This window comes from Vanellus vanellus, assembly GCF_965231255.1.
Source record: "Vanellus vanellus genome assembly, chromosome: Z".
Classification (NCBI taxonomy): domain Eukaryota; kingdom Metazoa; phylum Chordata; class Aves; order Charadriiformes; family Charadriidae; genus Vanellus; species Vanellus vanellus.
In genome coordinates this window covers 22,877,787-22,895,412 of record NC_138908.1, presented here as the reverse complement: position 1 = coordinate 22,895,412, position 17,626 = coordinate 22,877,787, and the positions used below count along the sequence as shown (strand labels likewise).

The following is a 17,626-nucleotide window of genomic DNA, read 5'->3' as shown; positions in this document are numbered from 1 at the left end:
TTTTTTTTGAAACTTGCTGTGTGTTTTATAGAATGTCATTGACTTTTTTTTTTTAAACTGTTGGCATATACCAGCTTGCTAATCTTTTGACTTCTCTGATGTAAATTATTGGATTTGTTAGTCATTATTGTGTAGTACATTGCGATATTACGGCAGTGGCAATGAAACTGGTTCTCAGAGGACTCCTCTGTCCTAGTGATTTTGAAACCAAGTTGCACATTTCAAACTTAGCCTCAGCCTGTCATCCTTTCTGTGTCCTGGTTGCTTGCCCGAAATACCTTCCCTCCTTCACACTGATAGTTTCTGTTGGCTGGGGATCAGTAGTACTTGGAGTCAAATTTATATAGTGTTGACTTCTTGTACCTACTCTGCCTCTCTCTTCAGTAAGGATACACAAACTGGGTAGAACTTAGCCATTCAAAGTGTCTAGCTTCAACTCTTATGCACTGTCCCCAGCTGGATAAGAAGTTGCAAAGTTTTGTGTTATCCCAGTTGCAGCTGCTTTCATAAAAGAAAAGCTTAAACTTTGTTTGTGAGAGGTTATTTGTGTAGAATTTATACTGAATGTAAATAAGCCTCTGTAGATCTTGCTGAGGAGAAAGGCAGGTGCATGGATAATAGAGTCATTGTGTGACACTAAATGGCTTAATCAGGCTTGCAATAACTATTCTAAGAGTGTCCAGTATCGTATTCTGTGCTGTTGTCCTCAGATCTCTTGTGTAGTGTATGCTCTGTATATATATCCAGTAGTATTGAATTGCACTTGCAGTTAGCATTTAAATGATGTAGCCTCAGTCATTTTCAGCTACAACACTTTCTTAGTAAAAATATCAAAGATGGGGGGGGGGAACATATACACCAAAAAAAAAAGTAAGACTTGAGGTGATGAACTCTTAATCACCTTCATGATTCAAGTTAAGGTGTTTTGAACATGCGCTTTGCAGTTGAGAGAGATGCACTGACGTTACTTGTCGCAGCAGCTTGTGGTAGCAAGCATGTTGTCCCAGATTTCAAAATGGACTTTTCTCTAAAATAAAGGTGAGTAATTGGTGACTTCCTAGGTTGCATGAACTATGCCCTTGTCTTACCACAGTGTATGCTCATGCACTGAGTCTTTATGCAACTCCTCTGTCATCCAAAACCAAAATCCTGGTCTTCCTTCAACCACCCTACTTCATCTACCCTACCTGATCTGTTCCCTAGTGCTTTTCCTCAGAAAGCTTTAGAACTATCTCCTGGTTTATTTACCTGACTGACACCAGGTGATTTGGGATTCTAATGCTGTAATAGTCTTGGCGATAGGAATGCTGGACTTCTGTGTCAGTCAATGAGAGAAACAGACAGCAGCATTTCCTCTTCTGGAGGACAAGAGTCCTGAGGGCCTCGTCTTTCAAGACCAAATTGTGAAATAGCTCAATCTAGCTTTGTCTCACTTTGCTTAAAAAAAAAAAATGTATCCAAAGGCCATTCAAAACAGTATGTGGTGAAGAACAGTAATTGAGAAAGTGGGATAATGCTGGAGGAGGTTATGTTATTCAGCTTCAGGTGAAAACTAATCTTTAGTTACTTATTTAGTGCAAGTAGGTGATTTCCCAGCAAAAGTGCCTTTACTCATGGTGAGGCAGAAGTTTGTATTCATATCCTGAGGCTGCTACTGCCTGTGGAGTTAACAAGACTCTCCTAAGGCATGATTAAATATCAGGCTGTGGAAATCTTTGATAAGTAAGTTGACTTTTCAGATAAATTAGTTATATTTAATCTAGTGCTCTGTGAAATAGGGGGGATGTTTATGAAACAGTGAACTCGAAGCTCCTGTCAACTGTCCGGGAAATCATGTCCCAGAGGAAATCTAGAGAATGAAGCAAGTGTGTCCTATGAGTAGGAGTTGCTGGCTGCCCTCTATGTTCACTGGGTCATTTTTTGCTTCTTAGTGAAAGGTGGGTCATAGGAGACATTGGTTGCTTCATTAAGCAACCCAGAGTGGGGCTTAGACATCTGTCATGATTTTAGTAAATCTAGCCTTAATGTGAGTTGCAAATAAATGTGATAAATATGCAATAACTTCTTTGTATAAGGGTACTGTTTCTTGTAGTAGCATTGCTTTCTGCTTTCTCAGTAAGGTTTCTAAAACAATGAAAGTGTGGTGGCATGTGATCTACCTTATGGGTTCCATCATGCCCTGCACTGTGAATACTTTTAATTGTTTACTCTTGTTTATGTTATTTCACCATCCTTTTATAATTAAGTATATTTCTAAGTTTAGAAGTACAGTTTACATTATGTTCTGTAAAACCGTGAAGAAATAACAACTGAGATATAGAATTTAGTTCTGTGAGTTTTTATTCTGTGGGAGCTAGATACAGAGAAACAAGTAACTGTATGTCAGACGCGAGAGCTGATGTCAAGATACTTGAAAAACAATCATTGCTCAATTTGAGAATGCTTGCCTGTAAGGTGTTATTCAGATTATGAATGACTATTCAGTGTTCTTGAAATTAAAGAACTCATGGAATAAGCAAACATTTAACAAAAAAAACCTACAAATGTGTGGGTGCTGGGAATCTAGTACTACTTTGCAGTTTCTAGTACTACATCAACTTGCTGCTTTAGTGTGAGATTTTTAGCATCTCTCCTTCACCGAATGCTCTAAACTTTGAACTCAGACTGAAGAGTGATCTGCATAATCGAATGACGTATGTTCTGTGCTGAAATGAAATTAACTTCCAACTCCTCGATGTACATGTGTGTTTTTGAAAGTAGCCATGTCTTACATAGTTTGAAGTCTGGAAACAGTGGTACTGGGAAGAAGAGGGGAAATAGCTTTATTTATTGTACAATCAAAAGTATTTTTTTAACACAATGTAAATTCTTTAGACCAAACTTGCATAAATAGTTTCTAGTAAAATGTTGGGCCTAGTCACTGTTCCAGGCTTCTGTGCTGTGCTCCAACCTTTCTCATTTAATTTGGTGATTTGAGCACAATTCTTACTGTATTTTTCCTTCACCTGCCTGTGGCTGTTATAAATGTAACAGTTCCTTTTAAAAAATAGGCAGGCTTTGGGTCTGGCTATTCCTCACAGACTTGCTCTCCGATTGTAATTTCAGATACAAAATTTTCTGTTTTTCAAACTTTTACTTACTGTAGTAGAGTTGCTTTTGTTGATTTGCAGTTTATAGCAGCGCTCCTGTCATTCTGGTGTGAGGAGCAAGAGTCCACATTAAGAATCCAAGCTCTAATATCCAGTGGTGCAAGACGGCATTGCTGCTCCATGGGTGACTGGCTGTCCAGTTGTTGGGTCAGCTATCTGTTTTTTCTAAGTTCTGAGCAACAGAGTTTTTTCAGAGGTAAAGTCGGGTGCCTTCATCTTTTAAATTAGGAGGTTATACTCTAAAAGTGTTAGGAAGCTCAAAATTATTGAGAACTGGTAGAATAGCCTCTCTCGGTGACCTAAATGAGCTTATTTACAGAAATTAAGTCTTGAACTGTAAATGTTAAATAATCTGGTGCTTATACATGACTTCATAATTTCAGATTGTTTTTGTTATTACGATGTTTCAGCTTTTGAAGCAACCAAAATTATTTAAGATAGGGTAAATTTCTACGAACTAACTGAAGGTGCTTTTACAGTAAATTAGGCTTGGAAATGTCTCTACTCTGGCATAATAGGTTTTTGTTCTTAGGCATTTATAGCAATAGTGTAGTTCAAGAATGAAAGTAGGCTAAATGCTAGTATTTGCACTGTTCTTAATCCTGTACATAAGCACTGATCAATGCAGTAAGATTTATGCTGTGTGTGCATTTCACTGTTTCAAGTAGATTGTAAACTTAAAAGGAAGACAACATACATAGCAATTACATTGGACATATTCAAGATCATACAAGAAGAAGTATTCTGGAGTAGTAGTAGTACATTAAAATTAAATGCTTGGGTTTTCACTTGTCTTTTCACTCAAAATGTTAAGGTTAAGCTAGACTTAACTTGTTGTATAGATTCAGCTTTACAGTAACCCATATCTTTAAATTGTTCTCAGCTCTGGGATACTTCTGGGAAGGAGGTAAGAGTGTCTTTAATTCCTCCCTCCATACGTGCAAGAAAGCAAGGTTGCTTTTAAGTAATTATCAAAATTTCATGGGGTACAGAATGTTTAAATTGGAATAGGTCCACTGTGAAATTTACTGAAAACACTTCATGTCATTGTTAATAATTTCTATTGTTGATCAGAAGAACTAGCACCCAGTTTCCATTATGGGTTACAGTTCAGTGCCTTTAAGAAAATGATTACAGCTCATGGAGCATTAATCATTTTAAAACAAGGCATTTATAGCTTTTTAAGAATATAGATCCTGAAAACTCAGTTCTCTACAACACACTTCCCTCTGTGAGAAAAACTTTGCAAATTGTTAAAGCACGTTTGAGCCAAATTACTAAACTAGGGAGATGAACCATCTTTATCTTACTGGTTGGGTAAATGTTTTTGTTACGCAGGAAAAGTATGCAAAACTGCATGATTAAGAGCTCTCAGCAAATACTTCTCAAGCCTATATTGAAACAGGATCCTTGAGTAACTTTATTATGTCTGCATGGCACTGCAGTATGTGGAAGCTGTCCTTCAGCCCAGAGAAGCAGTTTAGCTGGGTTTGCAAGGCACTTTAACATTAAAAAGCTAAACAGACTCCACAGAAGAAGGTGGGGTTTTGTTCATCAATTGTGGTATAATGCTAGATTGCTGTATGTGTTCCAGGACCCAGGCTGACTCAAATGTTGCTGCCCAAAGATAACATTTTTCTGTGCAGCATTGCATGCCTTGCAGAAAATAGGGAGCCAGTGTTTTATTATATGGTTCATGCATGAAGGGTTATGTCTTCCTCCTGTTTGTTTAAAGCTCAAGAACTTGATCTGTTTTCCTCACTGGTATGGAAGTGGCATATCAGTGCTGTTTAAGTAGAAAGTATGTACAGCTAATAGGGTTAAAACCATGTACAATTACAGATTTTATTAAATTTCCATTATGTTATCTTGAAGAAAGTTTGCATTAGTCAGCTCTTCAGTTTTAGTAAATAAAATCTGTAACTACCTATAACATCTGTTGTACTGATGGTTGTGATTTTATTTGTTGTTCACCGATTCAGAAACTGAAGCACACCATTTAAGAGGCTAAGACTAAATTGACATTTTCTTCTATACTGTAATTTTTCTCTGCACAATTAAATGACTTTATACATAAACTTGCTGAAGTACCTAGTATGAATATAAGCATTGCTGATCAGTGTGAAGTGTAAAGCCTGTGCTGCTGGTACAGGTTATTCTTTCAATGTGGGATGTTTAAATGTTGCCTATAAATATAATCAGCAGCACTGATTATATATATTGCTAGGAAAAGAAGTACTATTTTTTTAAAGCCAATTGTAAAGGTGGATGAGGGGCCCATCGAACGCAAGTGAAAGCAAAAAAAAAAAAAAATTTTTTAAAAGGTATTAGATGTACTGGAGAAATGAATTTCAGTCACTGCTTTTAAAGTATTTATGAAATAGTGATTTTTTTTTTTTTTTTTTTTTTTTTTTTTTTGTCCATAAACTTGTTATTAAAAGAACTGGATGTGTGGAAAAGGTTTCACATGTCCCCTTCCACTTCTCTGAAGTGTTCATTGAAGCTGTAGAGAGTTTGTGGCAAGTAGTAATGTTCTTGACCTCTGATCGGGTCTCCAGTGAGTTCTTGCCAACTTTTGTCAGGAAGGTTCCCGTAATAGGGACATGAAGTGTCACACCATCTTGGAGAAAGTCTTTGTGGTATCCTTAAGCAGACTCATTTAGCAGTAAGATGACAAGGTATGGTAAAGCAATCGCCGAGGCAAAGAAACAGCATTAGAAATTTATTCAGAATATAAGAACATTTGTAAAATAAGTATTATAAATGTCTCTGTATAAATAAATGCAGTTTTTACAATTCTATATCAAATAAACACAAAATAGCTATTTTACAGCCGCTAGAAAACTAAAAAGCAGCAACACATTAAAGCTAATTCAGTAAAGTGAGAAGTTTCTATAAGTACAAGGTATGGTACAGTATTAAAGGAGGAGGAGAAAAATCCTAATAAAACTAGTAGAACAATACTGACATTAATGCAAACTTAGTCACATGTGCTTTGCAATAGCTACCAGTACATTCAAGCTGGTGAAGATTTATACATTTAATTAGAAGTACTTTTTTTTTTTTTTTTCTCTGAACACACTGTGAAATACAAAGTTTCATGCACTCTGGTGACTTCGAAAATCAAAAAAAACACCCTAAGATTGATTAATGAATGAACAACAGGTTCTGTTGGCAAAAACCACCTATGTTTCTTGCTTTGCAAATGTAGTATTTCTGCAATAAGTGTTAAGTGAGTTAGGCTGCTGTGACTCAAGGTGATTTGCATACTTGTCTATAGGCTGTTGTGCTGGTATTTCAAAGTTGCATAAAAGGAATTAGTGTTTTGGCATTTATTCTCAGGGTCGGTGCCATTTGAACAGGTACAGTGGAATGGCAGCTAATTGTTAATATTAAACAGTTTTCACAGTAACAGTAAACCTTTCACCACTTCCCTATTGGCCTTTTCCAGTATGCCAACAAACGAAGCAGTAGCTGCCTGCTTAGGTAAAATAACTGGTGGTCTGGCAAACTATAGCTACTGCTGAGGCTGTGTGATACCAGTCTTGCTTTTTCATCTCAGCCCTATCGGAAAAAAGGGGGAGTGGCTTACATTTACTGATAATTTACAATTTATTGTAAAACACTTTTAGAGCAGAGCTGGCAGGGAAGACATGTAGTAAATGGTATGAGGTTCAACAAGGCCAAGTGCCGGGTCCTGCACATGGGTCACAACAACCCCATGGCAGCACTACAGGATTGGGGTGAAGTGGCTCGAAAGCTGCCCAGCAGAAAAGGACCTGGGGGTGTTGGTGGACAGCCAGCTGAATATGAGCCAGCAGTGTGCCCAGGTGGCCAAGAAGGCCAACAGCATCCTGGTCTGTATCAGGAATAGTGTGGTGAGCCGGACTAGGGAAGTGATCATCCCCCTGTGTCTAGAGAAGGGCCGCAAAGCTGGTGAGGGGTCTGGAGGACAAGTCTTATGAGGAACGACTGAGGGAACTGGGGCTGTTTAGCCTGGAGAAGAGGAGGCCGAGGGGAGACCTTATCACTCTCTACAACTACCTGAAAGGAGGTTGTAGAGAGGTGGGGGCTGATCTCTTCTCCCTGGTGACAAGTGACAGGACAAGAGGAAATGGGTTCAAGTTATGTCAGGAGAGTTTTAGATTGAATATTAGGAAATGCTTTTTCACTGAAAGGGTTATTAAACATTGGAATAGGCTGCCCAGGGAGGTGGTGGATTCACCATCCCTGGAGGCCTTTAAAAAAAGGGTCGATGTCGTACTTAGGGACACGGTTTAGAAGTGGGTTTTGTCAGGGTAGTTTAATGGTTGGACTTGATGATCTTAAAGGTCCCTTCCAACCTCAGCAATTCTATGATTCTAAATGTGGTAAAACAACATTCAGTTTATGCAGAATCAGCAAATCATTAGGCCTGAGAAAGGCACCAAGGAACACTGCAGCTTTTAATGCCTTAAAACCTAGGTGCATTTTATGCTTTCTTAATTTGTATCTTCCCTTTAAAGACAGGTTTCAATTAAAATGCTTTAAGCTTCATTGTATTATCTTTAACAGCTTCTCAAGCCATCAAGAAATAGGAAAAAAAAATGAGCTTAAGAGGAAATCCAGTGCAGCAGTGGTTTCTAGTCACCGTAAGTCAAAGGTATTTCACATGGACAGTCTGAAATGACCTGAAGTTATGTGGGTGTTTCAGGTGCTAGAAGACAAAACTGTAACTGCATTTTTGCTACAGTGGATAATTCTCTTTCTTTGTTTTTCTTCAGAAACAAGTGTGATCAACTGCCACTGAAGTTTATGGCAAAGCCCAACATTCCTACTGGTGGGAAATGCCTTGGCCAAGAAAGGGAAACACCTTAACCAGATACTTAGCAAAACCATAAAGGCAGTAAGAAATCAATGTGTTTGCTCCCTTAACAGACTGGCTTGCAAAAATTGCCATTTGCATTATAAATTCAGAAGTGCAATTATCTTGAGAAAGAGGACTGATCAAAACCAATCCCAGGGCATTATGACTAATTTTGAAATCAGCATTGTTTCTGCTATTGCTATTGCAAGCAATCATGTATGATGTTGGCTTTGTAGCTGATGTATCAGACTGTAGAGAAGTAGGAAAACAAGAAAACAGCAGCTACAGTAATGAGATGTCACAAACACCAACTGCTAACAGTTTCAGGTGTAACTAAGACGTAGCAATAATGCCATATTCTGAACACAAATTCCCACAGCTATTTTGGCTGCCTGGCCTAACCCAAGAGTAGACAAAACCAGTTCAAGTCGTCTAAAAAATATCTCCTTAATACTAGAAATTAGAGGAATAAATGAGAGAAGTTATCATAATTCTAAATACACTAATAAAACTTGAGGTGCAACTCAACATGTAAAGCAAAAAGGAGAGACAACTCCTGAAATCAAATTCATTCAAAAATACAAAGTACAGCTGTAACACCATAACAGGCTAATGAAGTCAATGGACTCTACTTTGGCATGTTAAAACAAACACAGCAGCTGTTTTACATACTTGGTCAAAAAGAAGCAAATTCTGAATGAAGCAGGTTTTATGGTAGACTTCTGTATTTTGCTCTCCAGAGAAATTAACCGGATCCCCATGCTTTGCTTAATGTTAATAACCATAATAGGCCAACATTTTCATTTCAGTCAGCTTGATAACACAGTAACATGATGTGACATAAACAAAAGAAGAGAATGTTAGCAATAACAAAAACTAACCTAAGAAGCTGTATAAAGACTTCACCATTCACATTCTGTTTGTGGCTGTATATCCATACACCTATGCTTTTATAGTTTTTTTGTGCCTATTAAATATTAAACAGGTACATTCCTAGTAAGTACCTTTTTTGGTCAAAACAGGTATAAAAAGAAGACATTCTACCTCTTGATCACAGAAAGCCATAATAAGCACTACACACCTGACAAAAATGTCCCAGCTTCTTAAAGAAAACCTTGGCCATAATGTATTAAACAAAAAAAACCCAACTGTTTCACAAAATAGTTGCAAACACCATGCAATATAAATACCAGGAAGTCTCCTATAATTTCTTACCCAACCTTGGCACAGACTATCTATCATCTGGCATGGTGAAACTCACAGTCTTGAGTCCTCGTACAAACTGTAAGAAATACACCATTATCATAGCTTTTTAGAGATGCAACTAGACTTTCTTGGTTTTTTCTTTCCCCAACAGGAGTTTTCCTACCTGATCTGCCCTATGAGCAACAGTACTGCAAGTATGGTGCAAAAAAGCAAGCCAGCCTGTCATCTCCCCGTTCTGCAGCTGCACATTTAGTTGATTTAACGACAGCAGCAAGTCTTGAGGGTACAATACACAGTTGTGTGCAGAGTGAGCTCAAGGATTGGGAACACTCTCAAATTACCTCCAAACTGCCCAAATTAAAACCTCCTAACTTGAATTATTTTGCTATGTGACACTGTCACGCATGAGACATACATAAAATGGAAGAGAAGCTGTATGAATATAGACATAATGACACACACAGACAACGTACATAATTATAGCATGATAATTCAGGCACTGCCATTTTACATTATGAAACAGTCCTTAAGGTTAACACTTATATTATCCCCATGGCACCTCTCTGGGATCCCAGAGAAGGTGCTTAAGTGTGTCAGTGTTGACAGTCAGAGCTTTTAGCATTTGAAGCTACCTAAAAGTCAGCCTCTGAAAGAAAGACATTTGTAATGGCACTAAGCATCTTTGAAAGGGATGCATTTAAAGTGAAGTTTCATTGGTGTGTGGTCTGGAGTTTTCTTCTTCTAGTAAAGCTATTCTTTGTTTGAGCATCCTTACTTGTGTTTCATGTCTCTCCACCATGGCCATCATTTGTGATTCCAGTTTCTTCAGCTTATTTTGATGCTTTTTCTTTGCCTTTTCATAAGCTGCTACCAAGTTGCTGTTAGAAATACAAGGCAACACAAGGTAATTCGAAAAAGTCTTGTTCATAGCAAGTGCTACAAAAAATCCACCCCAAAGCCCCACCTTCAGCGAACTCCAAAGTCTGGGTACTCATCCTCTTCCTAAAATTTACTAGTACTTTAAAATGTATTAGATCCATACCTTATTGGCCCAAACCCAGATCAATGCTAATCGCTGTATCTTTTTGTAGGCAAGTACACACCTTTACCAGTAAACTGGTTACTGAAAGCATTTTTAAATGTGGTATAAAGAGCCAGCTAGTGGCCGCTGATGACCGCGCAAGAGCACTGTTTGTGAATCAGGATACCACAACATTAAACATGTAATGATTTAAAAAAACATTGCATGGCCAGAATCTGCTTACAAAATCCAGCACTGATTTTGCATATTCCATTTTAAAAAGTAACAGCTATCTTCAGAGGATGGCCTCTTCTGCTAATTTGTCAACTGCTAAGTATCTTCTGTGCCTCCACCTTGACTCAGTAGGAAGGCTTGAGATGGGTACAGCTCTGCACCACAAGAGACTGGAGCCAAAGAAAACGGAGCCATTTTAAACAAAATAACAGATTCATAAATCTGGCTAAATTGAGGGCTTTGTTTGTTTTAGTAATAATGCATTTACTAGGAACTCAGTTAAGATTAACCTATTTCCCCTACTCTGTTCTTAGCTATGTAGTTTTCTGTGTCCTACATGGGACGTTTATAAACTCCCCCCCACCCCCCCCAAGTATAACCTTAAAGAGTCAACTTGTGTGAATGCAGGGATCCAGAAACTGCTCATTAAGGTAGGGGGAGGATTACAGTGAATTACCAGAATACGGAAAAAAAAATAATAAAAATCAATGGTGCATCCATTTGCTGGTAGATCCTTTACCTGTTTGCCCTTTTAAGGTCATTAACAAATTCTGCAGACTGCTGATGTCTGATTTCACTGCTCTTTGTGAGTCTCTCCAAAGCACTCACTAACTCTTGCACTCTAGCTTTCAGTTTCTTCTCCCTGGAACAGGAGAAAAGGAAGGGGAAAACTATTTTCAAAACAGAAATAACACTTCAGCTTGCAAGTGCATGAGTGGTTGTCCAGTGCTGGGTTGACAGGCTGAAAATATTTTCTTTACTACTACTTGGATAATACAGGAGGTAGTCCTTACAATAAACTTTTTCACAGATATAGATTGATTTTTATAATATTCACCATTTTAGAATACAGGATGAACAATGCAGCAGACAAAAGAGAAAACAAACATCTCTGGTGGATCACGGTCTTGTATGTATTCACACTAAGAAATAATCACAAATATACATAAATAAAAACTCAAGAATACCTAGCACATGCCACTTACCGTGTGTTGAATGAGATAGCAAAGAAAACTACCAAGGGAAATCAGACATCATGGTAATCATATAGAGATTTTAATTACAAATAGCATACCAGGATTGCCATTAAGGGTAATTTACTAAAGAATTTTCTTTTTATTTAGAAATTACTAGAGAATCATAGAATAGTTTGGGTTGGAAGGGACCTTTAAAGGTTACCTAGTCCAACCTCCCCTGCAATGAACAGGGACATCTTCAACTAGATCAGGCTGCTCAGAGCCCTGTCCAACCTGACCTTGAATGTTCCCAGGGATGGGGCATCGACCACCTCTCTGGGCAACCTCTGCCAGTGTTTCACCACCCTCAGAGCAAGTCCATTGATTTCAGTTACTGGCTCAAATTTACCCAAGTAATTTGTACTACAGTCTGTATTACAGTAGATTACTAGGGTTTTTTTTAGGAGCCAGCAAGTCCAGTCCATGTGGCAGTGGGAAACAGAAGAAGTTAAGAACGAGAGGGGAGTACAGAAAAGGGCAAGCACAAGAAATACAGAGGAAGAGAGAGCACAGGCATTTTCTTCTATGAGGTACTCTTTTTCTCTCAAATAAGCCATAGTAGTGAGGTTTAAAATTCCTATATAGGAACTAACTTACCAATTGTGAACCAAAACCTAATTACATGAAGTGTGCCAAAATGGAACTAAGGTACGTTACAGTGTTTTTATGTTACAAATATCTCTATGAGGGAAAGGAAAAGCAAACAAGGCAGAAGTTCTGAGGAGGGCCAAGCATTACAGCTCAGGGTGTAAGCTGGCTTTTTAAAAACACTTCCCAAGCGCAGGTGAGCATGTAGCATGAGGCAGGTGCTCCTTCACTGCTGCAGAGCTGATGGCTGCCCACAGCCTGCTCCTATACAGGCATGGGACTGTCCCACCTCTGGTGCAAGGGTGCTGATGTGGAGACCCGGGAGCCTTTCTCTGTGACCCATCCTCATAGCATAGACAGCCCAGAGAGAAAAAACATCACATTTGAAAATAAATAAAGGGGGCTAAGAATGGCATGGAGTTGTGCTGAATTGGGACAAAGTCAGATTTTTCAGTGTCGAACCTGAAACTTGGGAACTTTGCATGTATGGAGACGTTTGTCTGTGCTTCACTGCCTAGAACCGCTTTGCCATGGATTTGCCTTCCCCTCCTGTCCTTGTTGCTGACAAGTGAGTAAATTGGATTTCATCTCCAAAACAAGCCTACCACTAGCTGCCCCATAAGCCCACTGAGCCCCATGGGAATGAACACCCCAAAGTTCGTGAAAACTCTCCACAGACCACGACGGGATGCTCCTGGAAGCCCAGCTCACCACCCTGCAGTTCCGAGGCTGGCCTGCCAACGGCAGCATTCTCTAACCAGAGACAGGGACAGCACATGTGGCACGTCCCCCCTGTGCCCGGCTGCAGCAACAGAAGGGCTTTCACAAAGTCAGCCGGGGAAATATTCCAAGTTAGCAGTTTATCCCAACACACTGCAGACGCTGGTTTACTGGCCAAATTAAAAAGGACATAAGAGGGGCCTTGTTGATGAAGAATCATCAGTATTCTTTATGCGTCCTTTCCTTGAAGTAACATACTCACGAGTTTTCAAATTACACAATCTTTTCCCCGTAGTGGTTGAAAGCTCACTGCCATCCACCCCAAATATAGATTTTAATTTTTATATCCTATCTGAGCAGTCGGAAAGGCACAGCACAGTCTACAGTCAAAATCTGTGTTCTGCAAAGAAAACAGGAAAAAAAAATTGCAGTTTTTACTTGCAATAGATGATAAATAGAAAAGATCAGACCCGGTAGAGACCTGACTGTTATCTAACGTGTGTGTGGCACTACTGGTATGACAGAACAGAGCTGGGTAAATCTGGTGCTCGTCTGCTCCAAAGGACGCCCCAGACCAGAGGTTCTGGGGAAGGCTCAGCACTGCGCCCAGCACTGCGCCTGAGCATGAACAGCAAGTCCAACGGAATAAACATTTGCAGATTTGGATAGGGAGAGAAAACTAAAAATCACATGAGGTTGGTTTAACATTATGTACAGGAAAAGGTATAGCTGTGAAAACACTGCACACAGTCCCATGGGAAAGAACCCTGTAGAGCCACAGTTCACTTCAGCTGAAGTCCTTAACACACCTGCTGTAACAAAAGCTGCGTGGAAAAGAATCAGAGTGGAAAGACTTGGAGGAACTTGTCATGCATGGAAAAGTTTGGTTGCTACGGTGACTGTTACCTGATAAAACTATTACATCACCTTTTGCCTGTTTTTGCACTCACACCTTTCAACCAGTCATGCTCAATTTGAACTCAGCTAAACAACGAGAGGTATTTCTTTACATTTGGCCTGCAACATCCTTGTCTTGCTGCTTGCCAAAGATACAGGGCCAACAGAGTGGTAAGCACCCTGGGCCTCCACAGGCCAGTTAAACAACTTTCAGATGCTTGTTCTGCACCATCTAGCTAAATAGGTAACAATGGGTAATCCTTCAAATCCATAGATGCCTTAAATTTACATTTATACCAGTGAAACACGTGTTCCCTGAGCTTACAAGATCCACACAGTTCTTCTGCCTTCTCTTCACGTCTTGAAGTCAGTGAAAACAGCACTAGCTTGAGCCTACTCCCACCTTAATGTCATGGAAAGCAATGGGCGGTTTGATTGCATGTGCTGAAATGTCCCAAAATCTTACAAAAACAACACACAGGGATCTAATTTTACACTTACTGTTCCCAATTTAAAACATACCCATCTAAATATCTTTACTTCAAGAGGCATTTCACAGAACAAGTAACAGCTGAGTAGACAGACGTAGTAGCAACAGTAAAGGCACAGTAAATACCTTGTTTTAGTCTGGGAAATGGAGATGCATATATACTTGGTTAATGACTACTACATGCAAAAAACATGTAAGATTTTCCCTGGAGTGCCGCACCTTCTATTTTGGTAGCAGATGAGAGACCTCAACCTGCCCCTTACTAACTGGCCAGCAAAGGCTCTATCCCTTCATAAAATTCTCGTGCCTCATGATGGTAATTCTTCCCACTGCTCTCCATTTCTATCACTCATTACCTCAGTTTGGACAGAAAGAATTTTCCTTGTTTGTGTCTCTCCAAAACTGATTGCTTAGTTGGGCAGTGAACGGGTGTGGTAATGAATCTTGAGGTGCTATTTGTATTCCTTTAATGCATTCCAGGGTTAGCTGTCTTTATGGGACTTCTAGCACCACTTCACTTTCCTGATTGCTATTATAAATCAGCGGGATATGAAGAATCAGCCACTACAGGCTTAATAAGACAGAATATTTTAAAACAATAGTCCCAGTCATAAGCAGTATTTTTCCAGGATGAGAACATGTCAAAGCTGCAGACCAGGGATGGAACTGTGTTTGATGTGACAACCATACAAACACCCTCTCAACAGGGATCTCCAGATGGCTGTGGCACAGCCTTCTGCTGCCAGACAGTCTTCCAGAGCCTGAAGAGCAAACTCACACAGAAGCTTACAGGTGAAACTCACACTGATGTCGTGTCTCAGGGCTGCAATATGGACCAGTACGGATCCTGAGAGAGCATTTAAGCACGTATTTTGATGGGACAAGGAAAGGAGAAGCAAGTATTTTTCAGAGAACACAATTTCTGTGAGCCCCCAAGTCAGAAGTTAACTGGACCACAGAAGTCAGTGCAGCTTTTGCTCCCAACAGGTCCTCTTCCAACCAGCTCCTGCCGCCGCAGAGGCAGCAGAAACAGCCGCCGCACCCATATGCACAGGGAAAATGCGCGTGTCTTCCCAGAAGAGGGAACAAGCTGATGATCTGAGGGCACAGCTCACTTCCAACACAAGGACTCTCTGCTGCAGGCCACTCAAGAAGTCAGCTGGGGAAATCCCCGACTGCTCCCTTTCCACAGAAAAGCTCAGAATAAGAGTATTCGGAGGCCTACAGCCCACTCCAACATCCGCTAGAAACACTACTTCCAGTGAAATGCCTGATGTGCTCGTAACAAAGACTTTTGTTTTGTATTTTCACAATCAAAAGACTCAGTGGGCAGCTGCTAAGTGGTTTTTCGAGGGCTTTTTGTTTCAGACTTGCAGGATGGTTTGAATACGAAGGTGATCTGGACAGGACCGAACATTTGCTCTGGTTTCAGGGCTGCCGCTGCAGAGAGCAGGGAATTCTGCCAGAGCTGTAAAGGAAACTACACAACATTGGGCACATTTCTGCAGTTTCTGTCAATTTGGCCTCTGCACAATGACACCACGTTTGGCCCAGAATAATGTAAGCAAGATCTTGCACACCTTATATTTTCCCTCCTGTCTGGGCTGTTCCAGACATGTCCAAGTTTCGTATGCCAGAAGCCTTCCCAGGCGGATTTTCCTGCCCTTGCTCATTTCATCGAGAATTCCCCCATGCTGCAAACAGGAAAGCTGCTCTTCCCTGGCATGCAGAAAGTTGATTTTTCTGCCTCTGGCTTGGAGCGCACCCAGCTAACTCCCCCTCCTGTGAAAGCACAAGCCATCGTCCCGCTGCCCGGGGGTCAACAGCACCCACAGCTCTTGCCAGGTCCTCAGCAGAGAGGAGGTGTAATGAGCTCTCCCCAAACCAGGAGGCGAGAAAGTTTCCCACAGCTGGGCAGAGGAGCCGGGGGCTTTTGGGGCCTGACCATCCTATGCCTTGCCATCCTTGGGAACGTCCTTTTACCCACTGGGCAGCATTGCTTGCTACAAGCAGACCACTTCAAATTCTGGCTCCCAGGTCGGAGCGGCACCATTACCTTCAGCTCAGCATCTACTCCTGAGCTTCACATACCCTGAGGCAGCAGCCAGGCGGCCAGCCCAGCAGGGCACAGACCTGAGGTTTCCTGGCCATAGGTGCCCATGCAGGCTGGCCAGCCTCCAGGCATGTGGGGTTTGGGGAGGGGAGGGGAGGGAAGGGGAGGGAGGAGAAGCACCTCCTGCATGGCCCCTGGCTTTCTTCATGGTCCCCACTTTGAAGGGGAGGCACACACCTTCCACCCCACACGTGGGTCCTAGTGCCTTCCCTAACAGCCTCCTGTTGTTTTAAGCCTGGCGTGTTCCCTCACTCCCCTTCTCTGCCTCTTCCAGTTCCAGCTGAACAGGGCGACACATGATTGTTTTTTCTAGGCATCTGACTCCTCTCCTCTCAAGAGATAACAGCTGGACGTTTTAAAGGAATGCAGATAAATTCTCTTTTCATCAGCAGTTTAAACTAACATCTTACGTCAGACTGGCATGCAGAACCCCCAAGCCAATTCGAATGCGTGCCTGCCTCACTCGTCTGGGTTGGCCTGCTGTGCAAAACAACTAATATGTAATAGAATTTTTTTAAGAGGCAACAAACCAACACTAGACAAATGCCAAAACAGTCTTAAAATCGCCCTCTTCAAAATGCTATGTCTTCCCATCTCACCTCCTCAGGCCCCAGTGGGCTTGAGGACACCCGTGCTGCCGCCTACCCGTGCAAAGGTAGCCTTTCCTGATCACAGAGAAGATGGAGAGCACCTTAAAAAACATGTTGCTGGTGTAAGATACCGCACTTCTCTTTTTTTTTTTTTTTCCGATTGACAGATGCTTAGAGCAGATCTCAAAAACCAGACGGTACCACAGGCATGTGTTACACGCCGGCAGTGGGGAGGCAGACCAGGTGTGGTCCTGGAAACAACCAAGTAGCAGCAAAAAGGGAGAACATGCCTGCTGGAGGGAGGCAGCACCGCGCTCGCTGCTCAAACCTCCCACCCAGCTTTGCCAGCCCAGCTTGGAAGCTCTCCAGACCTGGAGCTATTTGGAGCTCCCTGTGGTGATTATATCCAAGCGCACAGCAGCTCAGCAGTTCAGATAACCATGCAGTGGTAAGGAGAACTACTTATTCCACATCGAAAATAGAGAAAAAGAAAAATGACGGTTATCTGCGATGCATGTAGAAAAAATAGCTACCCAAGGCGCTTCTGAGGAATCTGTCCTTTGTATCACCATGAGTCATTTCTCTTCTTATGAGAAGGTTTCTCTCAGTGGGGCTCTCTGGGGGGATTTCCAGGAACAGGCCATGCCTCCTGAACCCCTCAGGCAGCCAAGGGAAACCACAGCAGGCGACTGCACAGTCATAAAAAAGACAGAGATCCCTGAAATTTGCAATGGCTGCAATCCATGCCAGTCTCTG

General features: G+C 41.2%; 1 protein-coding gene across 2 annotated transcripts in view; it reads right to left on the bottom strand.

Annotated features, from left to right (window-relative positions):
- Positions 1 to 9,192: 9,192 nt before the first annotated feature.
- MCC (MCC regulator of WNT signaling pathway) overlaps positions 9,193 to 17,626 on the bottom strand; it is a gene marked incomplete at its 5' end in the record, with an annotated part of 212,163 nt that continues 203,729 nt past the window's right edge. For both annotated transcript variants that reach the window (XM_082498053.1, XM_082498054.1), the window contains 2 exons: positions 9,193 to 10,079; positions 10,977 to 11,099. In XM_082498053.1, coding sequence (XP_082354179.1) covers positions 9,899 to 10,079; positions 10,977 to 11,099 — 304 coding nt within the window. In that variant the 3' untranslated portion in view covers positions 9,193 to 9,898. The remainder of the gene's footprint in view (positions 10,080 to 10,976; positions 11,100 to 17,626) is intronic.